General features: G+C 29.1%; 1 protein-coding gene across 1 annotated transcript in view; it reads left to right on the top strand.

The window, feature by feature from the left end:
* LOC143245083 (glycogen debranching enzyme) overlaps window positions 1-20,832 on the top strand; it is a 90,507-nt gene that overhangs the window by 10,758 nt on the left and 58,917 nt on the right. The window contains 7 exon segments of the mRNA XM_076490929.1: window positions 9,063-9,287; window positions 14,598-14,820; window positions 15,489-15,831; window positions 17,819-18,037; window positions 18,524-18,632; window positions 19,245-19,374; window positions 20,033-20,245. Of these exon segments, the coding sequence (XP_076347044.1) occupies window positions 9,083-9,287; window positions 14,598-14,820; window positions 15,489-15,831; window positions 17,819-18,037; window positions 18,524-18,632; window positions 19,245-19,374; window positions 20,033-20,245 (1,442 nt within the window). The 5' untranslated portion in view covers window positions 9,063-9,082.

Raw genomic sequence — 20,832 nt, 5'->3', positions numbered from 1 at the left:
TATAGTGCTTCTGAGCTCACAGACAGTTTCATAAAAACATTTTGGCATTAATAATGAAGAAAAGAGATTACTTGAATGAAGATCTCGTAGAATAATAAATGCATGCGCTATATGTATAGCAAAATTTAATTGAGATATGTCTTGCAAAGACCTTAAGATCAGTATCTGTTGCATATTTGATAATATATCATTACTGTTTATTACATCAAAATAAACTATATAAAACAAGCATTGTGAATTAGTGATAAAGATGATACTGTCTAATATTTTTCCATTCATAAGCTTTCTAATCATTTATAAATACTAACATTGAACTGGTTGTAGAGAAGAATGTAACAAAGAAAGCAGAATGATGATTAAACAACACAATTTAATTATTTTTAAAATATGAACTTAAAAAATGCATGTTATGTTGATGTGATATGAAACACTTAGCAGTTCTATGTTTTCTTAATAAGTGATTAAGTACTAATATGTCCTTATGTTACAATACTAACAGATATGACGTTGCAGGGTTATACTAATACAGCTTGTAGCAGTGAATGTGTTTGCTTGTTCTTTATTTTCCTGAATTGCTACACTAGTTGTTTTTCAAGTTGCCAAAATATTCATCTACAGGGTGGCCCCTCCATATATCTTATGTATTCAGTGTATCTGTGTGCTGTCCTTCATTCGCGCTGCATAATATTATGCAACACCATGTTCTGTGAGACATTTTCCTCAACATTGGCCATATTTCTGAAAAAAAAAGAAACAAATTTATAATACATGTGTAATTGAATATACCACAATAACATATGGATGGGTAGGGACTTAAGGGCCACCCTGTATAGTAACTGTAGACTACTGTTTATGTTTGCTTGTTAAATACCCCTTTGAGTAACTACTGCACTCATTTAATCAACATTTATAGTGTATTTTGTATGTACATTGTTGTACTTTTATGAATAATGTGTATTTATCATATAGAAGTTTTAAACTTTAAGTGTAGAAAACTATTGGCACAGGTGTGACGCGAAAACAAGTACAGATTTGTTTCTGGTGAATTCGTATACAAGTTTTACGAAAGAGGAAGGAAATTTAAACCACCTTTTTGGTTTGAATGGGTGGTTTGTGTTCTTTGCTTGTCACCCAGCATTATCAACAAGTGACTAGTTTTAGTGTTTTCTAAAGGAAGTTTTGTGGTATATGTATCTGGTGTTTCAAGAAAATTGTACAGTTCATGCTTTTATGGCTTCTTTAATTTTTTCACATGTGCACTATCCATGTGTTTTTTGTTTTTTTTAAATTAAAACATTTATAATCTGTATATCTCATCATTCAAAAGCATAGAAAGTAAGGAAAAAAGACATTTAAATTTTAGCAAGAATTGCAATAGAAAGTATAAATAAAAAAGTATGTTTCTGTTATTTTTAAGAAAAGTTTTGTTCAAACAAAAACCTTTTGGTGTACATCTAAATGGATTGGGTAATTAGATATATGTCTGAAATGTAGTATCCAGTTATAGCCAATGCAAATGAAAGAACAACAGTATAATGGATGTGTTTGTCCCCTAATTGTATTAAAAATTGTTTGAAGGTAATAAAGATATATAAATGTACTTACAAAAGAAGAGTTTAGTAAAAAAGAATTAACCTTACTAATGTGATAAAACATATATTTAGGGTTAAAGAATTGTTTGGAGCACAGTTATTTACTCATGAAAAAATATTTTTTACTTTGTCTAAGCAAGCTCTAGTTACATTTAAAAAAAGACACTTTTGTTTATTAAACTGGATGTAAAGTTCTTGGATTAAAATATTTGGGGAATTAGTTAAAGATGTTTTAATTTTATTTCTAACTACAAAACTTGTGAAATAATCTTTTACATATCCTTCTATCATTTATGTATGGTTAGTTTGTCAGTTTTGTTTAAATGTGTGAGAGCTTGGATTCTTTTACAGTAGGTGTCTGTGAGTTGTTGGTAATAACTTCAAAAACTAAACAGACAACACACAATCCATGTATTCAAAACAAAGAAATTTTATGTCCAAAAGTTATTTACAGTGTAGGATATTACAAATGTATCTAAAACTGTAAATAATTCTCCTTTCTTGTCAAAAGTCCAAAGAGGCTGATTCAATTACCTCAGAATTCAATTGGCGAGATTAATTATTTTATCTATTCTGTTTCTTACTGTATAGTCTATAATAAATTTACTTATTTTATTTTGTGAGTTACCACAGTTGTATCAAACTTTAAATAATTTTCTCCATTTTGTCAAAGCCCACATAAACTGGTTCAATTACTTTAGAACACCCTTTGACAGTTTACAAGTAAACTGTCCATAGTGTATAATATTTATGCTTATTTTTGCCTGTTAGTGGTTTCAGTTAAGAATGCTTAACTGTTAAACACATTGCTTTTCTTTCTGATATTGTCAGAATTAAAGATGCATAAGAATGACTCAAAACCCTTCTATTAACAATTGTGAAGTACATAGATCATGGGTAAATACTTATATTTTGAGTTGTTAGTGTGTGTGTGTAGGTATTTGTTGATAGTTTTCTGTTGATGTGCAAATTAACTCAGCATCCAAACATTTTCTCTTTTTAGAATTTTAAAATACATGGGATATTAGCAGTATTCTGATACATGGGTATCATTGGGGTTGACGTAAATCATGAAGATATTGGATTGTATGGTGTTTGGATATGAAAAAGCAGAATGTTATTAATGAAGTAGTGTCAGAGTGGATCCATGTAGTTAGTGGAATGTCTTAGGGGTTATTGCTTGTGCATTTGCTTTTTATTATTTTTATATTAATGATACTGATAGGGGAATAATTAGTATATTAGTGAAGTTTGAGGATAACATAAAACACATAGTTTAGCTATACTGAGGATGCTGAAATATTACAGAATGACTTGGATCCAGTAGTTAGTCAAATATTTGGTAAATGACCTTTTAACAAGTGCAAAATAATGCATGAGTTTTCAGAATTTGGATCAGATTTAATTTATCATAATGTACTCAGTATCAGTTGGTTAGTTAGATATTTGTTCAATGATCTTTTATTGTAATTAATTGTAATGCTTTTGTTATCATTTGGATTACATTTAATTCATGGAAACATACTCAATAGCACTTCAGAAAAAAGGGTCTTTGTGTTGTGGTAGATGAACAATTCAAGCTGTCAAGGTTGTGTTCTGTCACTGAAACTAATATAATTTTATAACATATTTATATACATATTAATTACAGGTCAGTAGGTTGAGAGGTGATATTATTAAAACTTACAAAATTGTATGAGGTCCATAGAATAAAGGTACAATTTTTTTGTGTTATATTCTGAAAATAATGGAACAAGAGCATATAGATTTAAAACTTAGAAAAGACAATTTGTGTTTCAGTTAAAACAATTTTATTTTCCTATTAGAGTGGTTGGCTTGTGGAATAAATTGCTGCCAACTATAACTGAGATTGACACTTTATCAGAACTTAAAAGAAGAATCAATAATTTTTTGAAAAATAGACTTCACTTTTTTTTACAATTTTTTTAAAGAAATTATCAAGACACATGGTAGGGCGATAGTGATTTTTCCATCTTCTCTTTCTTGGACTGTGGTAATAGAAAATCTGACATATTTTGAATGGATAAGCTATGTTTAGACTCTTCCTTGACATACCAATATTTAAGGCAATCCATCAAGATGAAAAACATTTATAGATATTTGTTATTTAAATTTCATACACCAGTTATCTTTATAAACTATAATTATGTGACAAATTTGACCCAACATAAGCCATGTTCTAAATTATTCAACAGAAGCCACTAATATTGTATGCTTTTTTTTTTTCACACATCTTTGCAAAAATTCACATGACCTTTTGATCTAACATTTTTACTATAGGCTTGGCTAAGAGTAAAAGAAGACAGTTTTTAGATTTTTGATTTAAACAAGCAAAAGTATACGGTGAAAGGATGAGCAGATACATAAGTATACAGATACCAAGCAAACTATTAGTTTCTAACTCAAGTTTACAAAAGAATCACATGGGTGGATTTTGATTGTTCATTATTAATTTCCAACTTCTAAGCATAAATTTGCTAAATTTTATGATATTCTCCAAATTAAAGAGTGTGTGTGTGTGTGTCACATGATATTAGTTTAAGCAATTAGTGTAAGTAATGATGCTTGGTACAGCTGTACCAATTGCATGGGGTTGATGGCAATAAACTTAATCTAAATTTAATGTAGTTACTCTAAAGAAAGTTATTAACACTGTTTTCCAGAGGTAAACCACAACCACATATTTTAAAGAACCTGGTTGGTTCTGTAAAATAAAAGTCTGTTCCAAATAATAGGATGCAGTTGTAAGGCTAATGTTCATTACTATTAATTGTCACTTTCTAATTTCATGTAGTTAGTTGGTGTGTCTTAAAAAATATGATTAAAAACACCTGGTGTGTATTAACAGAAAGTGATATCTGATTAAAAACACTTTGGGTGTGAAAAAAGGTGTAGCCAAAAATGATTGAGCATGTGACTTGTGTGTTTTGAGATATGACCAGCTTTTTACTATTGTGATATGACCCATGGATGGGTTGTGGTCAAAATTTCATATGAATTTAAAATTTAATGTTTTGGGCATCTTATAATATTGAATTCTTTAATATTGAGTAAATAAGTTAGAAGTTAATAAACAGAAATATATCAATCATAAGAAGTTTATTAGAAAATGAATGCGTATGAATTCAATTAAAAAGAGACTTTTCCTCAGAAAATTTGCTTATTAGACATGAAAATGACATTTAGCTAGAATGCTTAACTGCAAAACATGAAAGACATAGATATGACTTACTCTTGCATGCTTCACAGAAAGTTGGGACCTCCTTAGCCTTTTTTGAGGCCTGTCTGGATCCTTCATTTACAGCTGTAACTTTATAGTATCCAACATACCTCTTTCAAGATTTTCTTATTTGGAACTTCTGGCTCTACTGAGCAGTGCTGTACACTTGTGCCACTACTAATGCTTGAACTTTTTTCTCCTGGCTTGTCATCTTCGTTAGGAGATTAGTTAACAATGAAATAATTGGAGATTCTTTGAACATAAGTAAGGACCATTTCTTATCAGCATAATATTTGTTGAGATTTTTCTATGCATTTACTACCAAAGTTCCTGTGGGTAACTCCGTAACTACCTTTTTATATCATATAATTTTTTTTATTTATATTCTTTATTCCTTCAGATGTTTTACCTATTACAATAAGTATGCCATAGTATTCAGGAACAGCTAATAGTGATAACATTCTTCTTTCCACTTGAACACTTTTATACCCTATTATTTTAAAGTGTACAATTTTTCTTTCTTGACTTTAGCTTTGGTAACTTCCTTGGGGAGCCCTTTAAGATTATAACCAACTGTACCACAGAGATATGTCTTGTGTGCAAGAAGATACCAAGTGAAATAGATGCATTGAAGTTGTCTGTAGGTAGTGTAATCCCTTTATCAACCAATGGCAACAGCAGCCTTGGCATACATGTTCAGTGAGACCTAAAGATTGATTAATGTCTCTTTCCTTGCAATACAATTTTAAATTATATGTATATGCTTCAGTAGTACAAGATCTGAAAAGCTTCAAGACTTGTTTATGTCTTTTACCAGAAATGTATTGGCAGAAAAATATGCTGCCTCTAAATGGTATCATTGTATCATCTATAAGCCTGGATCTGACATGGTTATTGTCATCCAAAACTTCTCTAAGAACATATCAAGTGGTGATTTTGCTTTATAAATTCTACCTGTATGTGGATCAGTATTACTCATAAAATGCAAGGTTCTTAAAAGAAGCTGAAATCTGTCTCTTTCCATTGTATTTGGTACCAATATTCTCTCATACAGTTGACTCTTTCACCAGTAGAGATGCCTCTGGCAAAGTATTTACACCCAAAGTATTGAGAACTGAAAACATATTTATTTCTACTCATGAAGTTTGAACCCAAACTCAGAGTCTAGATTTTCTTGTCATTATATTTTTTGTTGTTTATTGTTAAACACAGCTACATAAATAGTTATCTGTGCTTACCAACCATGGTTATTGAAATGTGGTGTCTAGTGCTCTGAGTCCTTGGACATACTGCTGTGCTACTGAGAGGGCATGATACTTGTAGCTGCAACTTGTAATTTCACCAGTCACAAATAGAGAATAAACATCAGTTGGCCAAATCTTGCCATCAGCTGATGAAGGTAAAGTTCTTATGCAAAGCTTTTCTTTACCTGTGAATGGAAAAATGCATTATTTGGCACTTACAGATTTCCAATCATTAGGAGATACTACATCTATGTTATTGTTGTCTCTTCAACTTCATGATCCTCAGTTCCGCTGTTTAATTCTTCATCAGATAAGGAAGATGAATTATTTGACACATCATCATGCATGTCTATTTCTGAGCTGCAATTATTCTTTGCATCAGACTGGATAGTCATGTCAAAATGTATTGAAATCGATTTTATCATATCTGCAGTGTGAACTAAAAAAAATCACATTCAATAAATGCACACATTGTAGCATCATATATGATAAGTAATTACAAACAAAGTATGCACACTGGTGGGTTTTATCACTATAGAGTGGAAAAATATTTGATCTTTCTGATATTACTTACCGTTGGTTCATAATTTTATGGTGTAAGTGGATCCAGTTACATACAGAGACAACAAGCTGACTCAAGCTGTACTGACGTGACAGTAATGAGAACCAATTGTAGTGGAGAAAATATGCAGGGATGTCAGTAACAAAAACATGTTAAAGGAGTGAAATCAGAATTGGTGGCTAAGCTAGTAGCTACACTTACTTGTACCAAATTTCCACAAAATATTCATTCAGTAATTAGTTAGACCGAGTATTTTGTTTCACCACTTGTCATGTCCCAAACTAAACAAAAATGTAACCTGACTAATTAATGAATGAATATTTGCTGTAAAATGTGTATGAATGTAAAGTGTAGCTGTCAGTTTGGCAATCTATTTTGATTTTGTTCCTTTAAGTCGTACACTGTCCTTTTTTGTTTCAACTTTTTTTTCACACCTAAGATGTTTTTATTAGATATACACAAAACAAAAGTCACTGTTTCAGCAAAGATTGATGACTTTGCATTTTTAATCATTTCTCTTTTTATAACATTTTCAAAATAGTTTTATATGTAAATATTTGCTGAAAGGGCATTCAAAATGTATGTTTAATTATAGGCAAAAATATATTTATTTTGTGATTTTTTTACCTTTTATTATTATATTCAAAACAAAAGAGAGAAAATATACTTGAAACAGTTATATTAAACAGTTTGAGAATACTGTTTGTTCCAAGAGATGCTTACCATATAAGCCATAAGTGAGTGAAAGAGACTTAAGCAACTCAACACGATATACTTAATACAAGGAACTAGTGATACAGTTAGTGAAAGGAATCAGTTTCTCATAGGTGGAGAAAAGTACTTACATAGGCTGATTCTTCATGCAAAAATAGTATATGTAGTTTTAAAAGCAAAATCTTATGGTTAGTGATAATGAATGTGTTAATTTAATAAGATTAAACTGTTACATCAGTGAAGATTAAAAGCAAATCACTAACAGTAAAACCAGTGTTTTGGTTTTTAGTTTACATTTGTGCTTTTCATATGATGTTTGTTTGTCATTTGCTCTGTATATTGTGTTCCATATAGTCACTAGAAAACCCAGAAATTCTAAAAAATTCTTTCAGTCTTTGTGATGTGGTAGTTCCCATGATTATTTTCAATTTAAGTAACATAGTTTAATATATATAGTGGTTTTAAAACTATGACAGTATTCTTGTGTTTGACTAACTTGTAACCTTTTAATCAAAGATCACTTGCCATGACACATTAATAGAAATCCTTATTTTACCAAAAGTTCACAGTTTCTTAGATAAAAGTTTTAACTGAGCTGCATTTTATGAAAATAATTTCAAGTGTATTTTTGAGGATATTTAAATGTCTGGGTCTTGACATCATATTCAAACAAATATACCAAATAGAAATTAAATGAAATGGGTTTTACTTTAAAATTTCACAAGTATGAATAAAGTAAAAACTAAATTGATTAAAGTACACAAAAGTTTGCTATTAACTTTATTGTCATGATTGTTCTTTAATACTTCATTTATCATACTACTCAAAGCAGGTTAATTTTTAAGATAAACACATTTTATGACATTCAGAACTCTAAGGATGCAATTGTAAAATGTAAGATAGAAAATATATTTCATGTCAAATTTGGAAAGTAGTGGACTTTTTTCTTTCTTTTTTTCAAAATGACTGTTAGACCATGAAGGGAAACCAAACAACCAGGAGATAGTGCAATATACTGTAATTGAAAGATGAAAAAAAAAATGTATTTGAAGTTCTTTTGTTGGAAAATCTAATAAGCATATTGAACTGGAGAAGTCTTGCATATGTACTAAAGTTTTCAGGTGAAACCACAGGAGTAATTTTGTCCACAAAAAACAACAAATTAACAATTGGTTGAACATCAACAATGTAACCATAACATGATCACTACAAATTTTATATAAAAAGAGAAGGAACTCGACACTTTGACACAATTCTGATTTTTATGCAGCTAAGTTAGCACATAGTATTTGTGTAAGTAATTTAGTGACCAGATTTGCTGAATTTATTGTTTAATGCAACTTAAAAGAATTGCTGCAAATGTTTATTTATGTGAATAATGTACATTAGTAGTATTTTTTTAAATGAATTTTTAAATTGAAAAATTTACTCATGATATGATTTGTAAGTTTAAAAGGTTGAAAATTTTAAAGAAGGTAGAAGGTAAACAAAATGGAATCATATTATGATAATAGGCAATACATTAAATTGGATGTGTTTTTGATATTGAAGATTACTGCAGTGTTTGATGTAAATTGTAGCCTTTACATTTAGTTCTAAGGAAAGTATTGAATATTTATAAAACATTCTGTATACTTTTGTCACTATTTTGCATTGTATTTTTCTATGTTATATATAAATGTGAATCTGTGTATGTAATTATTTTTCAGGCTAATATTCGTTAATAGCTATGGCATCATCTGAAATTCCTCCATTTCCAAGTAAAAGTGGTTCAGTGCCCCAACCAAAAACCCAACCATCACCTGTTAAAAGTTCCAAGTCATCAGAAACTATGTCTAGTCTACCTGGGTCTCATCCTCTTATTCAGCAAATTCGGGTTTTGCAGTTGAATGATGGAGAAAACTTGGAATCTACTGTATTCCGTTTGCAGAAGGGTAAATACTTAATGTTTTCAATGTGTCTGTGCACATATTTGTTTGTATAATTATAAAGATTCTATAAAGGGAAATTCTTTCAGTTTAACTTTTTTTTTAAAGTTATTACATTCAAATATTTGTTTCAAGTATATGAGGTACCTTGTTTCTTAGAGAAAAACCTTGATAAAAAAAAATGTAACTGTATCACAACAGTATTTAGTCAGCAGCATTAAAAAAAAATTCTTGTTTCCCTTAAATATAAGTGTAAAGTAATTAAAGTTCAGGTTATTCGTAAATGCAATATTACTCTGGTTTGCCCTCCCTCCACCCAGTGGATCAGCAGTAAGTCTGAAGACTTACAATGCTACAAACCAGGTTCTGGTACTTATGTTAGCCCATTGTGTGGTGTTGTGGTCAACCACAAACTTTTGGTTTACCAAGATATCATGCTTGCATAGAAGGTTAGGCTTAATGCTCTTGCTGACAACAAAGTGTAACTGATTCACAGTTTTCATATTTTTAAATGTTAAAGTACATTTAAATTTCAGACTTGGCTGAGACATTCCTTGGGATGTTTTGTACTATTAGAGAATGTTCTAGATGATAAAAAGTAGCTCTGGACCCAATTTGCACCAATTTGTTTGAACATTTGAAACGTTATCTCATGCTTGTGTATACGTATTTATAATAATACTGTAAAATATCACTCTCTTGTTTTGTTTCCTTTATTGATTTTTTCAGATTATAATTAAATAATCATCTTTATTGTTTTTTGGTTTTTTTTAGTTTTTACATAACTTAAATTACATAATGCACAGTTCTTTCTTTTGCAACTGAAAGTACTCTCCTTGGAAAAAATTCTTTATTTGGGTTTATTCAATAATCTGTACAAATTTTTGGATTGTCTTCTTGATAAAACAAAATTTAATTATCTTTGAATAAGTTGCTCTGTGTAATATCACTATGGGATTTTTTTTATCCACGATTATTTGATATACTACTTAATTATTTTAAAGATAATTTTGAATTTTATATAAAAACCTTTTGGGAAATATTATTCGATTGTTGTTTTGTGGCACAGAAAGATACAAAAGATATTAAGTTAGTTAAGATTTAAAATTTGGTAAACAAGATGAATAAGTTTAGCCTTGGAAGAAGCAATAATGCCTTGTCTTATTTAATTGTGCTTCTGTTTCACCAGAAAAGGAGATTGTAAGTGATGCATTTTGCAAATTAGTAACTTCTCATCAGTTTGTAAGTTTCTTCAAAATCTTCCCAATTTTATAAAGTTAAATGTTCCTGTAAATCTTGCAAGTACACTACATTGCTTGATTTGCAAAGAAGAAATGAGAGTTAACGTATTTATAGAACTAAAAAAATGTAGCTCAGTATCACTATCTGGAGAAATGTTATATTAAGGTTTGGAAATTGCTAAGAATACATTTTTTCATTTAAAAAAAACATTTAAACAGGCAGATTAGTAAACATAAAGAGAATGTTATAGAATTTGTTTTGACTCATTGTCTAAATATACATTGGTATTTCATTTGTTAACACACACTTAAAACAAATAATAGGTAAAAGAAAAAAAAAGATGGATTCAAAAATGAAATTATTTTGTCAAGAAAACAAGAAAACTTGGTATAAATTAATGATTAAACCTAAAGAAATGTATTTCCGAGGAAGGTATTTTCAGGTGTGAAAGAAAGAATTGTGCTTTATGTAACCTAGATTGTATGAAAACTGTAAAAACAGTAAAAAATAGTAATAAAGATATTTTGTTTTCTATTAATGACTCATTTAATTGTAATTCTAAGAGCATAATATATCCTTTAGAATGTGTAAATTGGCAATTTGTAAATTGATGGTGAAACAGTTAACTTAAGGTTAATGACAGATTTACATAAGTTCTGTGTTTGATGCTCCAAAAAGTACTATATACTAGCAAGCCATTTAATGAACATATTATTTTAATATATTTTCTCAATATACTTCTTTTATTATAAGTTCATGATAAAATTTAAAATAATTATAAAGAAATCTTTTTAGTGCTTATGTTAGCACTGTATTCAAAATACATAATCATAAATTGAAATGTATTGTACTAACTTCATTTGGTTTATATTTACTTAATTGGTTCATGTATGAAATTAGATCAGCTAGTTCTTGTTTTAACAAACTCACTAATTTTAATGCTTACAATATGACATACCTGCTTTTTTTCAAGCAAACCATAGCAAAAAACAATGAATAAATACTGTGACTCTCATTCTTAATGTCCTGTTGTTTTTATAGTCCATATTAATCAGCATTAGAATACATGTATTCTAAAATTTGAAGACAACTTGATTTGGTAATGAAAAAAACGTTATTACAAGTTTAACATAGTGAAAAATGTACAATGTTTTGACAGGGTTTAGTATCAAGTACAGTGTATTCTAGATAGAACATGGTGTAACTGTTTGAAAAATATGCTTAGATATGCAAATAAGTATAGTATTTTGTAATTTATGCATTACATAAATTGGAAATTCTTGGTATGACCAACAAAAAATGTGCACCACAAACACTTGAATAAAAGTTTTGAATTGTTTTTTTTAATTGAAGAAATAAAAGTGAAATATGAACTTGAAAATTTGAAAGGCACTAATCTTTTAGGAAAACTGAAATTGTTTTTAACTATCTTTTTTCTGCATTAGTCATTTTTTATTGATAATATTAGATTTGAGGAAAGGTTTTTCAAACTTATAATTTGTGTAATTTGTGTAATTTTCTCATGGTCATACTTGACACCATATTTTCTGTGAATGATAAACACTGGTTGTAACTTTTCTTAGAAGTATCATTAATGCTTCAAGTAATATATTAGAAGATAATGTTAACCTTGACAGTAACATCAAGCATCTGCATTAAATTTAAGCAAAGTCACAATAGGAGTATTTCTTCAAGCTCATCATGAATCCTGATTGTGGTTCATAATAGAGATTGCCCAGGAATTTCACAAAAATTCCAGTAGAACATGTGTGCAAAAGCCATCTTAAAAGCAGACCTGTTCTTGAAACCACAGTGAAGACCTATCTCAGTGGCTAAGGCTGTTAAAATATTGATAGTACCAAAAAAGTTGATTTTCCAATTGTTATACAAAATCCATCCATTGGTACTTCATGTTGTTGTGTATATTATTTTTATTTCACAAGCCTGCAGAGAAAAAATGGCTATGAATATTTTGTTCAAACCTGGGAACACCCACTAAAAACTTCAGCACAGATCATAGAACTATATGTTGATTCTTAAAAGAAAAGGAGAGATCTTACAGTAATTTATACCTTGGTGAAGAAACTGGTGCAATTTTCATCCCTGCAAAATGCTTACACTACATCACACATAAGAAAAATAAAAATACAATGTTATACAAGACAAAAGTTAGAAATACAAGCAAACTCATAATAATAGGTAGGCAAACAATGGTTTATAAATAATAACAATACTAAAGATAATAATAACTTCATGAAATATCTGTTTAAAACAGATCTGTTTATAGGAGATAAATTTTTTTAAGAATTTTTGAAAATTCAATTACACCACCACTCCCCATTTGCACCCAAAGAAGAAAGGTTCATCTTTCAAAAGTGCTGAGGTTATAGGGTTTTTATTTCATTTATATCAAGACTTCTTGAACCTATGTGTTTTTCTAACAACATGAATTTAGATTTTAAAAAATATGAAACTGAGCATACTAAAGACAGAATCTACCTCATTGAAACCTTAGATCAAAAGAACATGGAAGTCTTTTCAAAGATTAAAAAGTGAGGAAAATCACACTGGCTATATTTTAAGCTGTTGATTGTTTATTCACATGTCACATATTGAAGTAAGTGTATGTAAGGGAGTATTTCCAAAAATGGAAAGAAATGAACTGGGCCACTGTGTTTGATTAAATACATAAGCCATATATCAACAAAATAAAAAGATACAAGGTTCTTGTTTTATATTCTAGCTTGATAGTATTAGTAATTTAAGTTCCTGATTTGTGTAAAATTATAGACTTAGTATTTTGACATCACAAATATCTAATTTTAAAAATGCTGCATTAAGCATACCACATGACTCACTAAAATCAATGTTTGGATGTGTTCTTTTAAAATTTACTTTTAAATTAAGAAATTAACTCGTATATAACATTAAAGGTTGAATTATAATCTACAATTTGATTCATAACTTACTGACATAAATTCATAAAATAGTAGTTCAATAAAATTTTGAATCCAAGTCAACAAACCTAATGACATGACCTGTGACCTGTTGCAAAAGGGTTAATAATAGGTAAAAGTTGTTTCTCTGATTGCTAGACAAAATTGAAAATTTATTCATTTGTTCTTTATCATCACTATTATTATTATTATCCTTGTTCCATAAGCTTTCAGAAAAAAGTAGCTATGAACATTTTATTTAAACCTGGGCAGATCTGAAAAAAACAACTCCTGTGCAGGTCAAAGGACTATTTTTATGTTGATTCTTGAAAGAGAGTTTGTCTTCATTGCTATAAGGCAAGATTTTCCTTTTAGCCAGTCATTGAAGCACTGATGCCTGCAGAAAAAACAGTCAGGTGTACTGAGCCAAAATTTATGCACAGCTCCAAAACAAACTCTTACAGTTTTCACAGTTTGCTCGTTAAACTCGTGCTTACATGAGATCTCAGGCATAAAACCCATCTGGCTCGGGAAATAATGGTTGGTTGAAAAAAACAACAACAATGCAGCAGTAAACTGTTGGAAAAAAATAATCACATATGCATGTATGTAGCTTAAAATTTATTCATTATAAATGGACATAAAACTTAAGAAGCAAGATAATTAAACAATTGTTAATTTAAGAAAGGGTAATATTGAATGTAAAGAAAGTATAGTGACAAGTTTAATCAAAATACAAATATATTTTCAGCCTACAACTGGGAACTCTTAAAGAGTAAACAAACAAGACTGAAAACAGTGTCTACATTATTTTCTTAAATTACAAATCCCTAATTTGACTTCACTAAAATTGATAAATACTGTAGAAATGGAGCCAAAATAGTGATTTCCAGCTTTAGAGAATAATAGACACTATTTTCATATTAGTTTGTTCAGTTTTGTTTTTTTTTAAGTGTCCCTAATTGCATTTTGATTCAACTTCTTTTTGTACTTTTTTAACAATTCCAATTTCCATTTGAAATTAACAATTTTTGTTATCTTATATATGTACCCTTCATTTTTTTTATTATGGTAAGAACATTTTGGCTTATGTATAATGAAGAGTGAAAATGAAATTTTGTGTTGTTTTTTGATACAGGTTGGATAGTACATTTTAAGCTTGGTCCATCCTTGTTTGGCAAGAAAGTGACTGTGTACACTAATTTGCCAGAGAAACCAGAGGATGGATTTCAGAGATACCATTACAGAGAACTGTCTTGGAAATCTGAGAGTCAGAACCAAGGTGATGACACTGCGTTATATGTTGAACTTGTTGCAGAGATGGCAGGATCTTTCCATTTTTATTTTATGTATGAAGGAGGGTAAGACATAAGGTCTAATATAACTAGTTAACTAGTAATTAAAAGTTTTAAACTTTGTGTGGTTTATTTTTCTATGCATTTTTATACTTACATGAAGTTAATAAATAATTGTATTCTGATTTTAATTTTTTTTCAAACATTCTGAAAGTTTCAATTTTCTTATTTTTATGATAATTTAACTTACTGACACCATTTCTGCTAAAAATTTGACTGTCTTAGGAGAAAAATAAAAAAATGTAAAAAATCATGATATTTATTCAAATCTTAAGTACTCTTTAAACTAGAAAATGTTGAATTGGTTCATGTTGAGTCTTCATCAAATTAAGTAAAAAAATAGAAAGATTGTTCCTCAGTTATTTCTAAGTATGCCTGTTATTTTAATATATTGGTTATGGACAAGGGTCTACTAATTGGAAATACTGATATCTTAAGTATAATTGTAAAATACTCTTAAAATAAATGTGTTTTTTCATCTGTTTTTTGGTAATGTCTTTTGTTTTTTTAATTGCTTTGTCATATGATCTCTGTAAAGGCATGTATTCTTTGTAAAAGTTTTTTTCATATTGATTATTGATTGGATATTTCTCTTCATCTAATCTTTTAGGTATTAGTACAAGTAACTGCTTCATATGGTTTCTTGAATTAAATTTTCTCCCTTTTCTACCTAGTGAAAGTAAAGGTCCTCGTGGGTCTGGATATTTCGTGGTTGATCCTGTGTTGACTTATGGTCAAGATAATGAGGTTTTACCTTTGGATTGCATTCAGTGTCAAACTGTTTTAACCAAGCAGCTTGGCACTCTTGACGAATGGGAGCAACGACTTTTGGTTGCCAAGGAGTGTGGCTATAACATGATTCATTTTACTCCAATTCAAGAGCTGGGAAATTCCTTGTCTTCATACTCCATCAGTGACCAACTAAAGTTGAACAGCATGTTTAGTAAGCCTAAGGGACCAATAAACACAATTAATGATGTTGCAAAGTTGGTGGATAAGATGATAAAAGAATGGAAAGTAAGTTTCTACTTATTACTGTCATGTGTATTTGATTTTAAGAAAAGATTCAGGTTCTCTGATATTAAAGTTGAAATTTTAGGTATGAAACTTAAAATGGTGTTAGTAAGAATAAAATTCTTTGAATTATCAGTTGTTAAAATTTTATAGTAGATACTTAGAAAAATATCCATTTATTAGCACATAAAGAAGTATCAGTAGTCAATTTTGAAAATCCATTGTTCATAATTTTAATTTTAGATGGACAACAGTGAAAATTAAATGACTCAATAACAGTATGCCTCATCATCATCATTTGTTTGGTATTAATGTATGATGATTCTCAAGTCAGAATACACAGTATAACACATGGGTAAATGCATATTTTGTGTTTGCAGATTTTTACATTTTTTACATGAGTCCAGTGTTCCCTGATATCATTTCTATAATATTACATAAAATATTTCGCACAAATTTTCACAACCAATAGTTTTAATGAGAATAATACTATTCAGATGATGTCGAGAAAACCCACTTGTAGAGAAATATATATGCAAAAACGGCTCGTAAAATATTTTCTCAACCCAAACGAGCCGTTTTTGCATATATAGAACAATACTCTATTCAAACTTAACATTACTGGCATCTAGAGTATAATTGTTGGTGTGTATTGTTTATTTCACTCAGATGTTTTTTTTTATTTACATTTAAAATGTTTTATTGTAGAATTAAAAATATAATTTCCGAGATGTGTTGGGCTGAGTTTATTTAAATGTAAGTTTTCTATGGTAATTTATATTCTATCTAAAAAGAAAAGAAAGGTACAGTGTAATCCATATTAGCCATCATAAAGAAATAACACTTTTATTTATCGTAAATACTTTTGTAAGATTACATAATATTAAACATTTTTATAATAGATTATTAAACATGATTAATGCATAGTTAGCAGTATATCGTTTGCTCCTGTGTATAAAGTTACTATCGAAATTTAACGTATTTATTATTTTACTGTTTATATTCATCAAAGTTATTACTATTAATTAATTATTATTGTTATCAATATTCATTATTTTACTTTACTCTGATTTACTTTTTCTTTGTTGTCTAAGTGTTATTCAAGAAAGTCAGTTTTCAGCATTGGAATTTATAGGTTTTTAATATTGTGACCAGTGAATCAGCATTTCACACTACTTTCCCACAAGTTATATTGCTTGTCTGTGATTAAGTAGAAGTAATATTTAAAAGAGGTAACCAAATGTTGCTGTTATGTGGTTATAGTTGGATTATTAAATAGCATATTCTTTATTGTTGTATTAACAAAGTTCAAGGTTACAAAATAATATCTCATTTAACTGCTAAGTGACAAACAGTTCTAAATTTAAGACACTGAAAGTGGTTCTAGTTAGATATAGAATTACTGGATATAAAACCTTAAGCATGAATAGCTTCAAAGTGATTTTTTTTTAATTACTTAGTTTAAATTCTTGTTTTATGTTTTTCTTACTCTATAAGCTTTTGTGGAGCCTCAAAACAATCTTACTGTAGAAAAAAAGATAAAATAATAATAAGCATTTATTTTTTATTTTTGTTTCCTATGTACATATGGTATAATCCATACTTTTCCAACAAACATATGAAAACAAAATTTTTAGAATAATGTTTTCTTTCACCAAAGGTTGATTAGCTGAACTTGGACTCAAAACTGATCTTTTGGTTGAAATCATATAATTGAAATGAGGATTAACAAGATACACAAAGAGTTAATATTAATGTTAATATTAACTGATTCATGAATGAAACATGTTTATCTTGTTTTGCTATTAAGCTTAGATGCTTTAATGACAATGACCTTTATGTGTATGCAGAATCTAGAAAAAAGGCTGAATTATTATCCTGTAATAATTGTCTGTTCTAACAAAGTATTAATCAGTATTATGACACTGAGGTAAGAATAGTGACTGAAGTTTATTTTTATAAAACAGCACATGCTTGTAATTTTTAATAGGTGACAGCTATTACTGATGTGGTGCTGAACCACTCGGCCAATGAAAGTCCGTGGCTTAAGGAACACCCAGAGTGTGCATACAACCTTGAAAATTCCCCACACTTGAGACCTGCTTACCTCTTGGACAGGGTTTTATGGCACCTTACCTTAGATATAATAGAAGGCAAATGGGAATTCAGTGGGATCCCCAAGTGTATACAGGAAGAAAAACATTTAGATGTAATACAATTGTTCTTAATTCTATTATATAGTTTGCACATACTAGAATATTTTGGTATGAATAATGAATGAAAGAAAAAAATTAACAATAAATTCTCCATGATAAGGAGAAAGTAAACTGTAATTTTGTTTCATAAAATGTGCTTCCAGTTTGAATAATATCAAGGCTCAAACGTAATACACAAACAACTGTAAAATTTGATATTATGATACAATACAAAATGTCTGGTGAAATTAATCTGCTTGGTTTTTAAATTGTAACAATGATCTGTCTGAAAGAGAACTTTTCTTTGTCTGCAATGACACAAGAAGTTCTAAAAACCAAGATGTTATTTTTTCATATTCACTGATTCAAGTACTTTTGTTTTACTTTCATTATATCTACAGGTTAAGTTTTAGCACTGAACATCATGCAGTACTTGTTTATCATGTATTTTCAAATATTTCTACATAATTTTTTTATTCATATTTATTTATTATCTCCAGGGTATTCGTGCTGCCCTTCATGGTTATTATCTGCCACAAGTGAAGATCCATGAATTATTTATGATGGATAAAGACTCCCTAATAAAGGAATTTCATGTTCATGTTCAGAGTAGGAAAATAACCTTAGGGTTAATTTATATTTTCAAGTATTTATTCAGTTTAATGTTTTTGAGAGGGAGTTCTGAGAAAAAATCAATTTTACTGAGAATGTAATATTTTTATGTTATTGTTTTTAAACTTAAATTTTCTAAAATATCATGAAACAAGCAGAGAAATGTTTAAATGAAATGAAACAAACTTCTTAATGAGAATTTTACAAAAATGGGTTGTAATTTACAAAACCTTTTGCTTTCACAAAAACTTGCTATAAAATATTTTAGAGTTAACTGCTTTGCTAGCAAAATAATTTCTCTTCCTGGTGGCTAAGTGGTGTGCTTGAGGGCTTATAATACTAAAAATTGGGGCTCATTACCCATGGTGGGTATACAAGTAGATAGCAAATTCATTAGTTTTGTATGTAAACTTGCTAACAACCTAAATTTTTTTCAAATTAGATTATACTCTAGATGTTGAATCAGAGTTGGTGTTTGTGGAGGAATAATGTACAAAATAAAACATCTGTGTAATTTTTATAGAAGTACAAAATAACTGAAACATCAATAGCAAGTTATTTTAAATATTTCCTGCACTTTGCTAAATATTATTGGTTTTTTTCTTTAAGAAATGAAAGGGCCTTGCAAAGAGAGAGTAGCAACAGGGAAGGAACTTACAGTACTTCAAGATCCAAATTATGAGAGGTTAAATTCAAAGGTTGATATGGATACTGCTTTAAAAATGTTCAATGTCTTAAGGTTTGTCTCATGCTGTTTTTTAATAACTTTTGCATTACTTTATTTGAAGACGAAATTTTTATATAAAATAATTGATATAAATTATGCAAACTATTTTTCCAAAATTCTGAAATTGTACAGATGTTATGATTTCTTTGGTACTGTATGTGATGTATCAACATTTGTCAGTCACCAAAAGATTTTAATAGTGTTGTTTTAATTATTTATGTAATCTTTAGGATGCAATATAGAATGTAAAAATAAACAGTAGAAAGAAACCACTAAATGCATATTTCAGTATTTAATTTTTAATCCAAATTTTGTTTTATATATTTCATACTTGATATCATCAGTAGTTGAAACTTCACATTTATAGATTTGAATAAAAACACAAAGACAGTTGTACATTTCACAAAACCTTCATTTATTCATGACCATGATGTCTCTACTCTTTATTCATGACCATGATGCCTCTACTCTTTATTCATGACCATGATGCCTCTACTGAAAAACCATGAAGTTTTTGTGAAGTGTACAATTGTCTTGTTTTTTTTTTAATTTCTACAAATTTTGTTTTAGTGGTTGGAAAGAAAGTAAAAAAAAAAATAATATATTGGCAGAGGCTTCATAAGGAAGGCACATGGGTGATAATATTTTTTGTGTTTTAAATCAATCCTAGAAATGATGCCATAAGTGAAGAAGACAGGATAAAGAAATGCTCCGAAGCATTTGGTCACAAGTTAGAAGAAATGAATCAAAACATTATGCGAGAAATACGTATTCATCTGACAGCTGCAGTAGAAAATGTTTTAGCTGGGGTACGATACCAGCGCCTGCAACCTGATGGTCCAAAAATAAATCTTGTTTCCAAAAAATATCCCTTGGTTCCAAAGTAAGGCAGTAATTGTTTTATATTAACCGTCTAAAGTACTTTTTTGCCTGTCTTTCTTGAAAGAAAGAAAATAGAAATCACTTAGAAGTGTTGCAATCCAGTTCTTAATCAGTTTTCAATGTTCAGACCCTTACTTTAGATAGTATTTTGGATAAATTTTTTACATTGATTTCCAACCTAGTTGTTTAAATTGGGGAGCGATTTGTAGAAGAGAGAGGATTATTCTGATATTACATTTCACACATAGTCAGACTTGAAATCTTGAGTGTAAGAAGTAAGAGGAATGTGAAGGATAAAAATGTTTGCAGTTTAATATAATTCTCTTCATGAATATGAGATGTTTAAATTGTTGATTTGTAGTTTTAAACTATTTTATCCTGTTTTAATCAGTGTGAGTCTACATTGTGTCTGTAATTACAAAACATTCTATTTATCTCTTTTTGTTCAATCACCATTTTTTAATTTGACATTACTAATGTTTATTTACCAAAGAGTTAATTAAATATCAAGCTTTGTATTATTTTACTAGTTTGTATTTTATAAACGTATTTGTATGTTAATCTCACAGCAAATAAACATGTAAAGGA

The sequence above is a fragment of the Tachypleus tridentatus genome, chromosome 2, assembly GCF_004210375.1.
Source record: "Tachypleus tridentatus isolate NWPU-2018 chromosome 2, ASM421037v1, whole genome shotgun sequence".
Classification (NCBI taxonomy): Eukaryota; Metazoa; Arthropoda; class Merostomata; order Xiphosura; family Limulidae; genus Tachypleus; species Tachypleus tridentatus.
The sequence above is the reverse complement of the archived record's forward strand: the minus strand, read 5'-3'. Positions and strand labels throughout refer to the sequence as shown.